The 17,686-nt window shown below is 37.5% G+C and overlaps 1 protein-coding gene across 6 annotated transcripts in view; it reads left to right on the top strand.

Annotated features, from left to right (window-relative positions):
• The first annotated feature begins 3,983 nt into the window (after nucleotides 1-3,983).
• Nucleotides 3,984-17,686, top strand: part of ano5a (anoctamin 5a) — a 30,772-nt gene continuing 17,069 nt past the window's right edge. For 3 of the 6 annotated variants that reach the window (XM_053236902.1, XM_053236900.1, XM_034307162.2), the window contains exons 1-4: nucleotides 3,984-4,227; nucleotides 10,951-11,012; nucleotides 12,172-12,303; nucleotides 14,749-14,790. In XM_053236902.1, the coding sequence (XP_053092877.1) occupies nucleotides 4,152-4,227; nucleotides 10,951-11,012; nucleotides 12,172-12,303; nucleotides 14,749-14,790 (312 nt within the window). In that variant the 5' untranslated portion in view covers nucleotides 3,984-4,151. The remainder of the gene's footprint in view (nucleotides 4,228-10,950; nucleotides 11,013-12,171; nucleotides 12,304-14,748; nucleotides 14,791-17,686) is intronic. The other 3 variants (XM_053236901.1, XM_053236903.1, XM_026918668.3) reach the window with 3 other exon arrangements.

The raw sequence follows: 17,686 nt of genomic DNA, 5'->3' as shown, positions 1-17,686 counted from the left end.
AGTTCATGTGCATGTAAAATCAGACGTCCCAAAACTTTTAGCAATATAGTGTATCTAGTAAGCCATGGGATGCTGTTAGGAAAATGTTGATCATAAAATGTTAAGCTGTAAGTGAGAGGTCAACTCTGGATCTTCTCTCTAGGATATTTGATGTGCGTTGAGTTTTTATGTTTTTCATAACACAAAAGAAAATTTGGTCCGCTACCTTGTTTCATCCAGCCTGCATGATCCTGCAAAAAAAATAACACTGAAGCAGCTAATAGTACCAACTACTCAACATTTCCACACCATGTAGAATTCACACCAGGCCTGTAGTTTAATACCTGCACGCTTCCTGCATGCACCACTGTACAGCATGCTTGGGCTCACATCTCAGTGCTGAAACTCTGGTTAAAATGAATGTCTATCTACTGCTTTTGACGCAAGTCAGTCCCACATATAAAAATATTCAGAAACTCATAAAATGTTGGCTTTTAGTGTGATTCAGTACTCGGCTCCAAATTCCAAAATGTATCACCCAGTGTAGCGAACTACAAGTATGCTGGAAAAAAAGAAAAGATATTGTAAAGTGAAGACAGGGAGATGGGAGACTAAGGACATTTATGTTCTTGGAAGAGATAAGCTCATATGAGTTAAAGTCTTTCATAACATTATACATATATTTTTTTTCTATATAAAGTTCTGTCCTTGTTTTGCCCTTGCTCAGTTACTGAGATACCAGTGATCCTGACCCCTTCTGCTCTCCGGATCTGCCTGATCTAGCCTGATGCCCTACTTCTGGTTGGAGTTCTCATCACTTGGAAACCACTCGCTGCTGCTGAGGATGGCCCCATATGGACATCCCAAAGATACATGAGATTACTGTGGATGGTACCACTTAGAAACCATGAAGATAGCTTTGGACTGCATTGGCCACAAACAGTTTTGCAGTCAAGTCTCCATCAGTGAACAGTTGATAACAAAATAGACTTCATGTTTAAAACTAAAATGAATTTCCTGGTTACTCAATTGCACTTTTTGACCATATAGTACACAGTTATAGAAGGGAATTATTAATAATTGCACTATTCGTTGTTACTCAGATGCGGATAGGTTCCACTTTGAGTCTGGTTCCTCTCAAGGTTTCTTCCTCATATCGTCTCAGGGAGGTTTTCCTTGCCACTGTCACCTCTGGCTTGCTCGTTAGGGATAAATTTAGGGATAAATTTATAATTTTTAAAATTTATATACTGAATTTATATATTTCTGTAAAGCTGCTTTGTGACAATGTCAATTGTTAAAAGTGCTATACAAATAAAATTGAATTGAATTGAATTGTTCCTGTGTCAAATCATGCAAAAATATGTACTGGTTGTCAAACCTCAGGCAATCCTGAAAAATCTTAGGTCAAAACCTTACCTGCTATTTACATGCAGGGTTCAGACAAAATAGTGATCTAAATACCAAATAAAACAGGCCCAGCACTGTGTCTGTCACTGTATTCAATTCAATTCAATTCATTTTTATTTGTATAGCGCTTTTTACAAAGGTCATTGTCTCAAAGCAGCTTTACACAAACAAAAGTAAAGTGAAGTGTGTGTGTGTGCCGTCTCTGATGAGCAAGCAGGGCGACGGTGGCAAGGAAAAACTCCCTGAGATGGTGATAGGAAGAAACCTTGAGAGGAACCAGGCTCAACAGAGAACCCATCCTCATATGGGTTTACACTGTAGTGTGCGTGTGTGTGAGCACAATGTGTGTTGGTGTAGTCCATGGAAAACAGCTGAAGCGTTTTCGTGGCAGTATGAAGCATTGCCGGTGGACAGGTCCAGAGTGAAGGGGGGGGGAGGTCTGGATCACCGGCAGCTCAGGAGTGTATGAAATATAACCGCTGCTGTCCTGACTTTACAACACCAGTCTTAACATTTCTGCTTTATACCTTTACCCCCATATAATCATAAAGTAGATTAGACCCAGACCATCCTATCATGTTATTGCTGGCCTACAGTATACATGGCTTTCCTCATATTTGAAACGTGGTAGCAAGATTGGAGGGGCTGAGGTTTAGGAAATAAGCACCTATAGCACTATTTCTGACCTTTTTGCCACACCCTTGGAAAAACCATGGTGTAATTGCTAGGCCAAAGGGGTGTACTAACCACTTGAAGGGCATATTTGGCCAACAGTGTCTATATACAGGCCTCCCTGCTTACAGGAGGGAAAGAGGGAGACAGAGAAAGGGACATAGTTCAACATGTGTTCAATTTCTAGAAAACTGCTTTAGACCTGCTTTAAACTCAATGGCGGATAAGTGTGTATCAAAACTAAATGTCATGCTACAGTTCACCCTTCAAGTTATGGCAAAGTCAGAAATTTGTATCTTGTTCTTTAACTGAAAAAGTTACTATTTCTGTGTGGCAAACTGCCTGATTAAACAAAATAAAATATAAAATATGCATGAAGCAGAGAGAAAGGGAGTGGAATCCATTGTGGCTGTAAAACACCACAGAAGACTTGTGGGTCTACTTCCATCAACCAGAAAATGGTTGGGATTCAAATCGGCCATTGGGACAATGAGCAAAAGGGGAGGTGCCAAAATTATCATCAGAGTGAAGTGCTCCTAATGCAATGTGCATCTATGCTTAACAGTAAGAAGAAGGGTTTCAAGGCACACAGTCACACACACACACATACACACACACACACACACACCACTAGAGCTGGGCTCTAGAGTAATGTAGCTTAATGATACCGCCGTAAAGGTGAATGGGAAAAGCAGCACAAGGAGAAGCCTTTATAACATTGTTAATTTCTAGAATCTCAAAGATATAGTCTGTATAAATATAAAATATAAAAAAATATTTATAATATGTTGTTAATACAGTATGTTGGTTTTTTTGTTTGTTTGTTTTTTTTATTTTATATACTGATTTTTACATTTGTTTGAACTATTATAACCTTGAGAGGATTCAGGGGATTGACTGGCTTCTGTCTTTAGATGTGTGTGTGTGTGTGTGTTTTACATCTGAGTTAGTTGGTTTTTCTAGAAGTTATTCACAAATAAGTACAGAAATCACATTCATTTGTAAAGGTCAAGTAAAAATATTTTCATGACACTAGTTAGTTCAGGATGCTAAATCTGTGTGATCCTGAATACATTTTACAAATAAATAAACAAACAAACAAACAAACCGTTTTATATGTGCCAAATGAATCTGTGTTATACTCACTCCTGAAATACTTACAAATCTTTTCTAAGATATCTTTTTCTCCTAAGCTATTGTGTGTTCCCCTAAGATATTATCTGAAGTGGTAAAGCGCTGTGGGTTATAGTCGTTGTTGTCATTGTTGTTGTTGTATCAGAATTTGTGCATTACAGGTTTAAGGACCATTGTGATTTACTTCAGATACTACAGAGTTCTCTGTGTTTGTGTGTGTATGTAGGCTTCTGCTCTTTTTGTTATTGAACAAATGATACATACATATAAAACTTGTCTCAGGACCAGGTCCTTAGCACCAAACAGTTAAAGAAAATACAGAACCCACACACACACACACACACACACACATTCCTTCTCCTCCTCCACACACACACACACACACACACACATCATCATCATCATCTCCTGACAGTTACAATAGTTTAAAAAAATCTGTTATTTGAACTCAATCAAGAAAAGGGATAATGTTGGTTTGCAGTTTGAAACTGTGGATTATATATACACACACACACACATATATATATATATATATATATATATATATATATATATATATATATATATATATATATATATATAAACATCATTTTTAATAACATTTTTATCTGTGAAATTCAAGGGATGAACTGTTATGAATAAGGCTTTTCCTCTTGCTGCTTTTCACGTTTAGGCCGATGTCATTCTGCTACTCCCCTTTAAACCCCAGCTCTACTGTGTGTGTGTGTGTGTGTGTGTGTGTGTGTGTGTGGTTTGTGGGCTGTCTTCTAGCTGAAATACCCATGTAAGAAGGCTCTGAGTGACGCTGGGTGAGGTGAGGAGCAGAGCAGAGCAGTTAGCAAGCAGGCCACCGCTCTCCACCGCGGACGTTTGGGGCGTGGGCTAGAGCAAAGAGCCCACTGTAGAAAACAAGCGTTTTATTTTCTATCTTTTACAAACTTCTGAAACATTTTACCATGACGAGTCGAGGCACGGCAAAGTCCGCTCAGGACACGCTTATTGAAATGAGTGAGACCGGTTCCCAGGGTGGTGGTGAGTTTAACACACTTTCTCAGTTTTTAACGGTACTTCAGACGAGGAGTTGCCAGAGACAGTCCAGTTCAGCTTCGAGTACTATTTATCGGTTTACGCTTCATTAACTGCTACAAAGACACTTTTCTTATGTGTAACTGTTATCTCATATTCCATATGTATACATATATGTATGTATTTATATCGAAGTTTTTTTTGTGCGCCATTTTTGACGCTAGATTAAAACAACGCAGTTAAGAAGTTAGCCTGTGTGGTTGATATGTAAAACCTCAGACATGTAGCTGAAGGATAAAAACACGCTGAATGTTTGAACTATCTTTCCTGAAGTAAATAGTTTGGCTTCTGATTCCCTTTTTTAGGTGTAGGATATTAGAGAAGTAGGCCTGGGCGTGTAGGGCAGTAGACTAGGATATTGTGGATAACGGATTTAGTGAGAAATGTGCTGGAGAAGTTGACAGATATTTGAATTATGCCTTTTTACAGGCACGTGCAACAGGTCAGCGGTTTGTGTTTCAAAGTATGCTTGTGTTGGGTTTCCTTTTAAAACTCTGCCTGCCTCAAGACCTGTATCTTTTTTAGGATGTGTTCTCTCTCTCTCTCTCTCTCTCTCTGAGTGGAAATTTTCTGTCACTCAGTTACATGCTGTTCTCCTCAGTCAGCTGCCTTCTTCTAACACAGAAAACACAACCCTAACACACACTTTGCACATCTAAACTCAATCAGACAAGACTATTTACTGTCAACCTTTTTTTTTTTTATGTATTTTCCATTACACAATAGTTCCATGGAATGATATTTCATCACCAGTGTTTTCTTCCTGTGTAGATCAGAAAAAAATGGCGTAATCTGTCCTTCTTGTAAATTTAAGCAGATTGTTATTTAAAAGGCTTAATCCGTATTGTGTGTCTCTGTCGGGAAAAGGTCATTCCATTTCCAGACCATTTCTAGTGTATGCATTGAATTCCAGTCGCTATTACAAAGAATTATGGGGACAGGGCTGACACGACTTAGATTTCAGAGATTAGGTTAAGGTTTGTAGAATGTTGTACGCAGTGTCGGTAGATAAAACGTCAAAACGTGAGTGCTTAGAAAGATTTGCATTGTATTGAAATTATTCAGTGTCAGTTGTACTATTCATTTGTGTAGTCTATTATTAAAGGGCAAAGATTAATGCTGATTTTAAAGATTTAGAGATCCCAGTACATACATTTATAGATACTCTGTTGCCATCGCACATGTAATTGATTTTATGGTGGCAGTCAGCTTGTTACAGTAAGAAAGTAAGAAGAGCATTACATCTTGGCACTTTACCCCATCATCACCCCCCTCCATGTAAACACAGACATACTTTGCACTCTGTTATCAGACGTGGCGAAAGAGCTCCTAGTAACTTTGTTTTCAGCTTTTGCAGAGCGGTTGCTGTGGTGATAGAGGAGGAGGAGAGAAAAGTCAGGTACTTATTTGACATAGTCAGACTTCTGCAGGCACTTACGAACAGAAGTGAATTCATTTCCGTTTTTATTTCCACAGCACATACAAACACAATCATTCGTATATGTTTCAGACTGTGTAATCGGGTGTAAGCTGTCTGACAGCAGCAGAGACTTCCTCAATCAGCAGTGTAAAATATGAGGCTGTTAGTGTAGAGAAAGGCCGCCATGGTTTTTAGCCCCAGCAGAATTGTCCTCTGGTGGCTTATCCTCTGCCATCTCATTCTCACCAGTGACCTTCCAAGTGTAGGGTGTGTAACATCCTGATTATGAGATACTAGCAGTTGTAAATTTTACAAACTATCTACAGGGACAAAGGCTTGTTATCTTATGGATGGTTTATGGTCAACTAAGGCTTTTAGGCTAGTCAGTCAACAATATTATAAGCCTAAGGGACCTAAATTATGTAATTGCAATCTAATTAGGTTAAACTTCTTATACTTGTGGGCACACAAGTATAAATAGTTGGTGACTTGTCAATGTCTACATGTAGGCTACTTTGCCAGAATTTTTCATTTTTTAATGTAAAGTGAGCTGTCCTGGTTAAATAATGAGTAAAGTTTGTGTAAGTGTTATCCTCACCTTATCCTTCATACACGTCTTTTATCAAACATATGCATCCTCACTTTAATCGTTTCTTTGCGTCTGAGCAACCTAGCAAGCGAAGGCGAACTAGCAATACTAAGCGAATTTAGTACCGCAAGTGAACGTAGGTTGTTTAGAGAACAGATGTTCTGTCAAATGATTTAAATTAACATTGGTGCACTCCACACTTGTGTCATTGTGTATAGTACGGATAATCTTATTCGTCATGCTTGTTATTAAAAAAAAACGGTGATGTGCTCCTGATTCAGCTGGTTTTTGAGAAGTGTTTTATCCTAGTTGCCTTGTTTTTTTATTTTGATGTTTCTGTATATGTAATATAACACATAGGATCATAGGATGCAAACATTTTAGTATATCTCACAACATTACACAGGACACTAAATGAGATAGGTTGTAAATGTTTTAGAAATTCCACTCTGGAAAAAGTCTACATGCTTGATTTACACTTACAGATAATTTACCTAGACACTTGTCCTACAAGTTTCATATTTTCACAGTGATCAGGGAATATGCCAGATAAGAACTGATATAGATGCTAGTACATACATGCAAAATGCAAGAATACAAACATCTGTGACGTTTTTTGTGTTTGTTCCAACATGACGGTATCTGAAGCACAGGGCTTCTTTTTATTTTTTTATTTCGCACACTGCTATTGGGTAGCTCTCTCTAGCCCTAGATGTGTTTTTGAATCCTGCATGCTCCACTGATGTGTAGAGTCTCTTATCTGCATCTCTCTCTCTCTCTCTCTCTCTCTCTCTCTCTCTCTCTGTGTGAGTCTGTGTGTGAGTCTGTGTGTGAGTCTGTGTGTGAGTCTGTGTGTGAGTCTGTGTGTGAGTCTGTGTGTGAGTCTGTGTGTGAGTCTGTGTGTGTGTGTGTGCGCGCGCCTGTAGCCTCTCTTGATTCGAGATAAAGAGGACGTTACTTTTTCAGAGGAGTGTGGACTTGATTAAATTCAAATTTTTATTACACTTGGCAGAATATAAACTGTATTTTATAACGAATTGCGTAATTCATTATACAGTATGTTGAATATAGTGTTCAATGTGCATATCAAACCAAGAGCCTCGAACGATAAGATCTGCCATATTGTTACACACCTGGTTGTTATATAGTTTTCACAGTTGCCACAACAGACATATTTGGTCAGTGTGATGTTTGTAGTAAAGGTGTGTTTTGTAAGACAGTATATGTTTGCTTAAGTGCAAGTTTCTTTACACAGGCTGTAAGTATGGCCACTGAAGTCTTTGGGAGCTGAGGAGTATGATAGATGCTGTACACTTACGAAGTATGAAATCGCGAAGGAATATTCATTTACTCAAACCCCAGCCTTCTCTGTGGGCGATGTAGTCTATATGTGAACTGTACTAAGTAGACGATACACTAAATCCACAATATGAGACATATCCCGATACAGGCTTCATGACACGATATTAACACGATGCGATATTGACATTAATAAAATATTACATTTTAATTGATTTTTTTTTTTGTAATGACAACAAATCAAACCACTGCAATATCAATGCATTTTATTGTAAGAAAATACAAGAAAATTTCCTCATGCCACCAAAATTAGTTTCTGGTTATGCCACTGCCAGCACAACACATGACATGGTGGTGTACGGTAACTACCCTTTTGATGGCTACTCTACTTATGTGAAAATGTTGAGCAGTAGTGTATTGAAGGTCATTCCACAGGCCAAATGAAACAAGGCTGCGGGCCTTGTGTTTGACACATGTGCCATAACGCTTTCTTCTGATTAGCTTAACCTTTTGGACTATTAAGTAAGCATTCTTCGAGGCAATTAGGCTCCCACTCACCAACCTCGTGCTCTGTATGCTGCTACCACTGGTGCTGTTGCCTAGTGTCTAAGAAGAGCTAAAGCTCATGATGAATATTAAACAGAAATATCATGATGCACCTCAGAGTAGCAAAATATGTCTTGTCAGTATTTTGTATTGCAGTATTCAAGACAATGAAATTCTGTCTCATGTCTAGTCATATCCTCAACCCAGTTATCATAATTTTTCCAATGAAAAACATATATCTCCAAGAATTCAGTGTTTTAGAACTTTTTTCATAGGGGGCGTCATAGAAAATAGAACCGAAATTAGAAAATTTAGAAACATTTCAGTTTAGAAATAATAATAATAATAATAAAAAAAACACTGCTTTTTTGTTTATATTCATAAGTACAAAGTCAAAAGACGTGTGTAAATTTGAAGTGGACTGTTCTGTTTCAAACACTTTTCCGGACCTGCCAAGCTTTCCCTAGGAACTCAAAAGAAACTCAGCATTTTAACATTTTAAAATTTCTGACTGAAAATACAAAAATAGTATCAAAAACAGCACTTTTTTGGTTGAATGTGAGAGGAAAATAGGTTAAATAGGCCTACAATGAAGTTTAACACCTTATGAATAATTTTAATGGTAATGATAATTAGGAAGTTAAGAATGCTGCTTTCTCTCCTGCACTGGTCAGTGCAGCTGTGTTCAAACAGCACAGTGAAGCCTACCACTCTAGAAACTGGAGTTTACTAGCGTGGTTACCCTTCGGTGTTGACAGGTCTGTTTTTCACTTTCTGTCTGGGAAAGTAGTTTAATACTCTGCTGTGCTTCCGGCCAGTACAAATACAAATCATGTTAAACATTAAACAAAATCTTTACATTAGCATTTACTACACAAATTGGGCACAGATTACCAATTGGGCAAACCTGTTGGGCGTGTGCCTGTGAGGCCCTGGCCACTATGGGGGCCATACACAAAACCATGAAACTGCGTAACACTTTATCCTACACTTTAAGCCTAACAGTACAACTGTATATTCATCTCCATTTGGTATTGTTGTTAATCTGTGATGTGTACAGTGAGTAAAGTCGAAATTAACTGTTCAAACCCTAGTTCAGTTTGGCACATGGTGAGGTCAGACTGAGTGTTTACTACAGTCATTGGAAAGTTCTGTAATTAGGTTGAGGTCATAAATATCATAACTGTCCCATTTATATAAACACAGTCTAGATGGATAAATACCCCATTAGCCAGATAACCCCAAACCTCTACCACCGTGTTTGGTGGCGGCAAGCAGCTGAAACCTCCTACCCAAGACCTAACACACAGCAACACAGGAAGGATGTGGCCAGGTCGGCACAGAATAAAACGGCTATTAAAGACTAAACCTATCAACAACACTAATAATAACCATCAAATATCTAAACAAAAATCCTGAATGGGTGATGAAAAGATGACAGCTGACAGGGATGGTATGTTTGGCACCAGTTACACACACATACACACAATCGCCTTCATATTCACCATGTTGCTGAAACGTAATATTATTCACACAGTTTACTGGATCGTGTCGAGCAGCTGCCTAGTGGTTGTTCTGTATCAATGTTGTGGAGCCTTCGTTGAAACACACATGCAGGTGGTGTCACTCCCCTAATCGTTGCTACACCAGTTACCCTTCCATATTTTTGTTTCAGGTTCCTGTTTCAAGTTTGTTTCATGACATTTATGTTTCATGCTTCATGTTGCTTTCTTTGGATGTCAATGTGTGGGAGGGATCGCTATATCACCACTGAGGTTATACTGATAATTATCTATTATTGCTGTCAGATTGCTTCATTGATAAAGCCAATAGATAAATTCCCACTTGTGAATAATTGACTAAACCACATTCAGGCGAGCAGAGTTCTTATAATATCGCACAAAACCTGCTTTACAAATTTTCAACATTTTGAAATAACTAGCCAGTTCCAAAGCATGTATAAGAACAATACAGCAGCCTCAGTACAGATATGCCATTTATAGGGGCAAGTTGCATTCTGTACCTTCTATAAGATGTTGCATAGGCTGTGCAGAGGGCTATCAAATGGCATTATGTGCTCTCCTTATTTTTCTCCTCACTTTTCTGTCTTTCACTGTCCTACAAGTTCAGATTATATGGCGCTAGCTGTTTTCAGGAGAGTCATTTGCCTCAGTGTCCTGTGATTTGTCTTACCTTGGCAGCAGCTTCTCATAAACACTGGCTTTGTGCAGAGTAAATATACAGTTGCAAAAAAAAGACCTCCCATAAGACGAACTGTAGTTATATATGAGGATTTTTAAGCTTTTATTTTTAGGTAGTTAAACACTGCTTTTCTGCATTCTGCTTGCCATGCATGTGTTCAATCATTTATGGACAGGGATGGATAGGGTTGTGTTGTCCTGGTCTTTGTTTGCTTTGAGCAGCTGCAGTTTATGATCATGTTTGTAAGTAAGTTGATTATCTGCTTTCCTAAAGACCTTTAGTTTTATTTACAGCAGCAAGGCAGGTCATGCACACAATTCTGCCAATCAGAGTAGCAGAGGATGATCGTTCATAAGCAGTAAACATTTATATGACAGAGCATGTTGTGGGGAAAAACATTTGGATTAGTGCATGAATTACCTTATTTTTCACAGTGAGTAGAAATAGCTAAAATATGCTGTGTAATTTTCTGTAATACACTTGCAACATGAATCATAGATGAGTAAGACACAGGAAATGATAGGCATGGGAAGAATGTTGTAAGTATGATTAATGAATTCTCTTCAGTTTTGTTTTAAGTTGGCTTTCTCTCTTTGTCTTGTCTTTTTTACAGAGGAGAACAACGGTTTCTATGCCAATTCAGAGAGTATATCACTTCAGAAAGGTGATGCTAAGGTAATTCATAAATACACTCACACACATGTTCTCTACATTCAACATGATATCACTTTATTTATTTAATAAGCCTGAGTCCCAGTCTGCACCAACAGGGGGACCCCAGGCACATTTTTCAGTGTCTTCAGGAAGTGCTTCTAATTTTCAGTTCCCTATAATCAGAGTGCAATAAAGAGTTTCAACAGCAGCACAAAGTACTGCTTCGGTACTGTTGGGTGACGTACAAGATAATAATGTGCTAAACCTGTGTGTGCTTGCGGTGCTCTCTGCTCATATGTCATTCTCTGAGCGTTGTAAAACCCTTTGGTAGGCTAAAGGTGGTAATGATGGTACACTAAAATGTCTTATCATGTTTATCATGCTAGTTACTAAAATTTCTTATCATGTTTATCATACCTGTTACTAAAACTTCTTACGATGTTTATCGTGCTTAATAATTTTATTTGGCTTATCTCTTGATGTCTTGATGGCAACATTATCTGAAACCATGACTAAATCAAATGTATGAGGTCTGAGCATTAATAGATGTTACATGCCTTTTCACCAACAAGCTCTGCCATGCAAAGTAACGCTCCTTTTGGACTATGCACTTTATTTGAATATGAAAATCAACATGGCTACAATTTCCATTTTTTTTTTTTCTTTTTTCAAGCACTCTTTCATTGCTTGGTGAATCATACTTTTCAGTACAGTGCAAGACAGATTGTGCAAAGGGCATAGACTCTATTTTGGGCAATATTTGAGGACGGTATTACAATTGTCTCTAAAATTAGTAGTTTGTGAGTGTTTTCCCTTTGTGTGTTGTGTGTATGTGTGTATTACCACCTCTCATTAGGAAGCAGGGTATGAAGAGGAAGTTCTTCTTTTGCTGTGGTACACAATTAGCTATTGATTGCCAAATCCTAGAATACTAAAACAGCAGCCATGGAAACACACCACTGATATTTTGCTTGTTGTTATTCATGCAGTTGCTATAGATATCATTAAAAGACCATTTATGCAATTTTTTTTTTTTTTTTCCTTCATTTCCTTTTTCCGATCTCTTTGCAGACGTTTCTTGTTTCATTCTTGGCTTCACTCATTTTCACACTCAAATCACTCAAATCATACGTCATTTCAGTTCACCCAAACGTTATATTACTTCTCTTCCTCTCTGCAGTCCTTAGAAAGTCTGTGTTCAGAGTGCTATAGCTCTGTGTCTAAGAGCTCCAGTCACTCCTCAGTGTCTTTGTGTCATCAGTGTGAGAGAGAACACACTGAACCTGTCCAGCATCTTTCAAGCCTTGCAGGGGTAAGAGGTGTGTGTTTTTGTCTGTTGTACGATGCTTTGTTTAGGAATGGTTTGCCAAACTCATATGATTCTCACACTAACATACAATGGAGTTTCCCAGTGCAGAGTGTATAGGGCTGTGTCAAGAAAGTTCAGTTCAGAGTCATTGTTTTGAGTTCAGTGTCAAGATAAATAAGCTGGTTAAGTTTATTTAGAGTACTGGACTTAGTGCTTGGCTGCGTTTACTGCATTGGTGGTGGAATGTAGGTTCACTGCCTATTCTTAGTCTGTAGCACAGAGTGACATTTAGACTTGTATCCTTTGGGAGCCACAAGATTTCCTTATGATGGTGAAAGAAAAGTACAGGAAGACAAGCCTGGCTGAAGCATGCAAGAACCAAATCATTTGCTTGCAAGGGTGAAGTGGATTTTTATAATGTAGTTATGAGCTTTAGAATAATATTATTAGCATTATTTCTAATACACAGCAAAGGACTGTCCTAAGAGAACATTTTTTTTTTAGAAAGACCTTTAATTTTATAGAGAAATATCTTGTACAGTTGGAAGATTTGTTTACTTTTATTAGACCTTTTAGTATGCAATTTACATTATCTAATTACATTAAGAGTTTGACACTGTGATTCAGTGTGATGTTCTTTCCAGAGCTGATATTACCAGAGCGTCCTACCAGTGGCAAAAGATTTATAAACACATCCAGTTTTTCCCTCTGTATGTTACCGAAAAAGGTGCTGGATAAATAATCATCGAGTGAGCAATGCAGCAGGATAGCATTTTTCCCCTCAAGCTTGGCCCTTAATCAAGTTGGATATGAACATTTAAACAAGAAATTTGGTATTCATTAAAATAGTTCAGAAAAATGTTTGTACGTTCATATCGAGAGCTCTTGAGTCTGTGTAAGTTTACGTGTAAGGAGACTCATTGGTGTGAATTTTGAATGCTTGACTTCAAATCAAGTAATTGGCGTGAGTTATGGCATAATAGCTTATTTATTTCAATTGCACATGTAGATTTAATAAACAAAGAGAAACCAATTTGTTTCATGTTAGACATGTTAGAGAAATGTTAATCATTAAAGAATGTAAGCCAGCACAAATCCATAAATTAAGACAAATAACACTAGTTATTCAGTTAAGAAAAAAGAAATGCTGTCTTATAAAAGGATGGTCTGTGCATACAGTAGCCATAAGTCGATATGCTACAATGTCTCTAGCAGTAGGCTACAGGAAGATTTAGTGCTTAGTAGGGAAGTGATACTTAGAAAGCAGTACCTTTTTTTTTTTTTTTTTTTTTTTTTTTTTTTAAGTAGAGAGAAAATGGCATAAATGAGTTCCGTTTGCCTTGACATCATCTTTTAACGCAATGCAACTGACTAATTTGACCAACAAAATGATTTTGGTCATTCCTGTGCATGTCCAAGTTTTGTGAGTGCTTGGAGTTCTTTTCTACATTTCCAAGAGAGATAAAGTGACTGATCTGGTATGTCTCAACCTTAAACCTTCAGCATGCTGTGTGCCATCACTGGGCTTCTTCTGGAATATATCAGATTTCCTAAAGAGCACATGTCCTCTTGCTTTTCCAACACAAAACCCAGCGAGTGCAATGGTGCATGAGAGGCTGAGAAGTGCATCTGTGTGAGAGACTTCTGGCCTTCAGTTGCAGAGACAAAACAATTAAATATAAGTTTCCCTGTGTGACATGCTTGATGTGTATGATCACCTGGGTATAGTGTAGATCTCCCTCCATTTTCAGGCCAAACTATTTTTCTTTTCACCTCACTCAGTTCACATATAATTCACCTTTTCTGTAATTTGTGTCCAGATTTTGGCCTTTTTGGGTACCATTACGTTGTTAACCATTTTTTATTGGTATAGATGTGAGTCAAAGGAACTTCTACTTCTGCCTCCTAGAAATTACTTTGTCCTCATTTTGCACTTTTGGCTCTCTGTGAGCTTTTCCTTTTATGTAGTTTTGTGGACAGGGCTAAATGCAAATGAGCTATGCTGTGAAGACATATTGCACTTTACAGGTGATTGGCGTTCATCAACATATGCACATGAGTACGAAATAAATCAGCATTGCTTGATTAAACTTGTGAAAATCTGCTGGGAATATTTTGTTTTGTTTGGCCTATATTTACACACAACTGTACTAAAAGATTGAGAAATGAGGCCCATTGTGTGGTACTTTGATGAGGAAATTGTCCACCTTGACATTTTGCTAGTTAGCATAACAACTCTACTTTGTGGGAATCCAACTGCATTTAAAGGAATTTAACAAGCATGCTACTGAACGAGAAAGTCTATGATGAAGCAGTACAGCTATGAATTTGCTTCTAGATGCCTTATTTTAAGTGGCATACCTTGGTGCTTGTGTAAAACCATAGTACTCTCATTCCTTGCTGTGTGTGTACCTGTTCTTTCTCAAACTTCAGCTGGTTTCCCCACAGATCTGCAGGAAGAGAACTCTGTTTCTGAAGTATCGCTCCAGGGTACGCCACGGTAAAGAGGGTTGAACTGAGTATGGCTGGTGGTTGGCTAGAATGCTGAATGCTTTATTTGGCTTGTTTGTGTGCTTTAATTGGCTTGTTTTGCCTGATAGCACGCTGTGTTATTATGAATATTATTAGATGAAAATGTTAACTGCATTGATTGTGACAGATAAGGATTAATAACATGACTGATTTACTGCAGTACATTCAATACCACAAGAGTCAAAACAGTTGTATTCATTGAACACCAGAAGTTTTTTTTAGATATTGACTCAGTTTCAGCTTCAAATGACGGTGACTTTTGGAGATTAAATTGTAGATAGTCTTTATTATTTACACTCTTTTCAGACAAACCAATTAGAAATTTCAACCTTTTTTTATATGTTTGGGACCAGCGTTATTACCAGATCAGTTTATCTGTTATATACATATCCTTTCCGAGTCTTCTAGTTTTGTTTTCAGCTATGGTGATCATCAGTTTAAAAGACAGTATATATGGCACGTTTGGTTTAACTTACTGTCATTATGTAATTATGATACAATAATTATAAAAAAGAAATAGGCCATAAACTAGCACTGTACGTTTTTGTAGGGCGTTTTATATGGATGCACGAACGTTGGACCGTAATCAGTAAATAGTCGCTTATCATTGCCAGTGCCAATATAACCATACTATAATACATTTATGAAGTGCAGTGAGCATATTGAAGTTTTAAAGATGGATCATTGATTCATTTTGCGTAGCCATGACACAGTTTAATCAGAGATGAAAACCTGAAAGAGAGCATTGGTAAATTCTGTCTACAAGAGCTAACAGCATGACTACACTCCTCAAAAACACATTTGGATTTTTATGGACAGATGGAAATAGAACCTAAAACTGATGGTTTATTTAGAGGAGAATAATGACAATATATTTCTGACAAAAACTGAAATGGAAAAACCTCTGTTAGCACCTCTAACTGAAATGAACAAGGAGGCAGCATCATATTTTTTCATAAACCTTAATGTTTTAGATTTATTTTTATGGATTATAGGAAAACGTACTGTTCATAGTAAAATTCTGCAGAAGGTACAATAGATTCCCATTCACTGCAAATGCTCGCCACACAGGGTAAACATAATGGCGTTATAGAAACTGTATATTTATTCCTGTATGCCCAATAACCCAATAAAACAATATTTGAGATTGAGCCACAGAACAAGATTGACTCCATTAGGTAAATTGATGGTTGGAAATTGGAAACTATAGAGGGTCATTTTCACCCTGATGTTTTTAGATTAAAAAAAAAAATATATATATATATATATATATATATATATATCTGTATGTGTGTGTGTGTGTGTGTGTGTGTGTGTGTATCTATGTATGTTCTGCACTTGGGAAATATTGTGCAATTCAAAGATGGGCAATTGTGTGTGTTCATGTTTTTCATTTTAAATGCACATTACAGTATATTGTTGTCCCTACAACTTGAATTCCTTATAAACTATAAGGGAAATTGATATGTTTATTTTCCAGTGTGTAAGGTCCTTCAGTAAGGCTCAGTGAGTGTTTAAACATAATATCCAATAACTTAGCAAAGATAAATAAACACAAATAAATTAACTCTGCCCCATACATCCAAAGACTTCCAAGCAAGCCTGTGATGCAATACCCAAGCAGGGATTTATCACCACTTTAACCCCACTTTAACACCACTTTAAGGCTTTGTGTCAGAATCCTTCATATTACAACACTGTATTAGCCTGTATTTCAAAACCTCTGATAAATGGTCCATCATAACACTACTGGAGGTTTTTATGGTCTGTAAATATAAAACAGAAACTCTAATCAAAGTAGAAATGCTTAAATTATATAAAGGCTCGTATTTAATCAGTGATTTTCTATGAACTGTGTGCTAGGGCTGTGCTCTGTGAGTTCTCGCTCTGTTGTGATGAATCCCTGTGTTGGAAAATATAAGAACTTAACTGCACACAATTTCCTTTAATTATGAAGTAGTCATCTCCTGTTATTTTTTTCACACATTTAGGTAGAGGAACTAAGGGGATATAATGAGCAGCAGACACACACACGCACATGCACACACCCACACACATGCACAGAGTATAAATCTGATTTGCATACACACCCAGAATTCAGTGCATTAGGCATTTAATTTGACATTTAGGGGGAAACCACACCTCAGTCCTCTAATCTGAAATATGGGGCTCCTCCCTTCTCCTTATGATAAACTCTCTGTAAACATGAAACAACCTCAGTAAGCGTGTTTTATATACGAGTCTCTCATCATGCCTTATTGCATAATTATTACGTGTCCGTTATTTGAAGGAGTTCTCCTGTGTGGCACAGGGTGGAGCATGTGGACTTTAAATGCAGTTCTGAAAATCCCATATGGTGCCACTAACCTCCATATAGTATTATAGCTTAGCTTATGGCAGACTGCGTTTTTAAAAAAGAATTATGGAAATAGTTCAAAGGCTATAGTTGCTTGGCTTTGGCCAGTGATCCATTTGTGCCTTTTTCCAAATATAGACCTTTCCTGTGGTGATATAGAATTATGGGTGGTTGTCTTTAAAGAGTCCTCTGACAAGAAGCAAACAACAGTGACAAATGTAATCTACAGTGTATAATTAGGTGAAACGAGATTACTTTGGCATACTAGGGAAAGGAAGCACCCTTGCTCACTCTTCTAACAAGGGTGGAGGGCTAATGTACAGAAGAATTAGCTCTGTGTGTGTGTGGGTGAGAGAGAGAGAGAGAGAGAGAGAGAGATGCTTAGGAGGGCTTAGGTTGCTTTATTATTTCTCAGTAACCACAAAAACAAAACTTCTCTTCAACCATTTGTTAGAGAAAAAACTACCAAGGTAAAGTATAAAATGTTCATTGTTGTGT

This window comes from Pangasianodon hypophthalmus, chromosome 9 (assembly GCF_027358585.1).
Source record: "Pangasianodon hypophthalmus isolate fPanHyp1 chromosome 9, fPanHyp1.pri, whole genome shotgun sequence".
Taxonomy (NCBI): Eukaryota; Metazoa; Chordata; class Actinopteri; order Siluriformes; family Pangasiidae; genus Pangasianodon; species Pangasianodon hypophthalmus.
The sequence above is the reverse complement of the archived record's forward strand: the minus strand, read 5'-3'. Positions and strand labels throughout refer to the sequence as shown.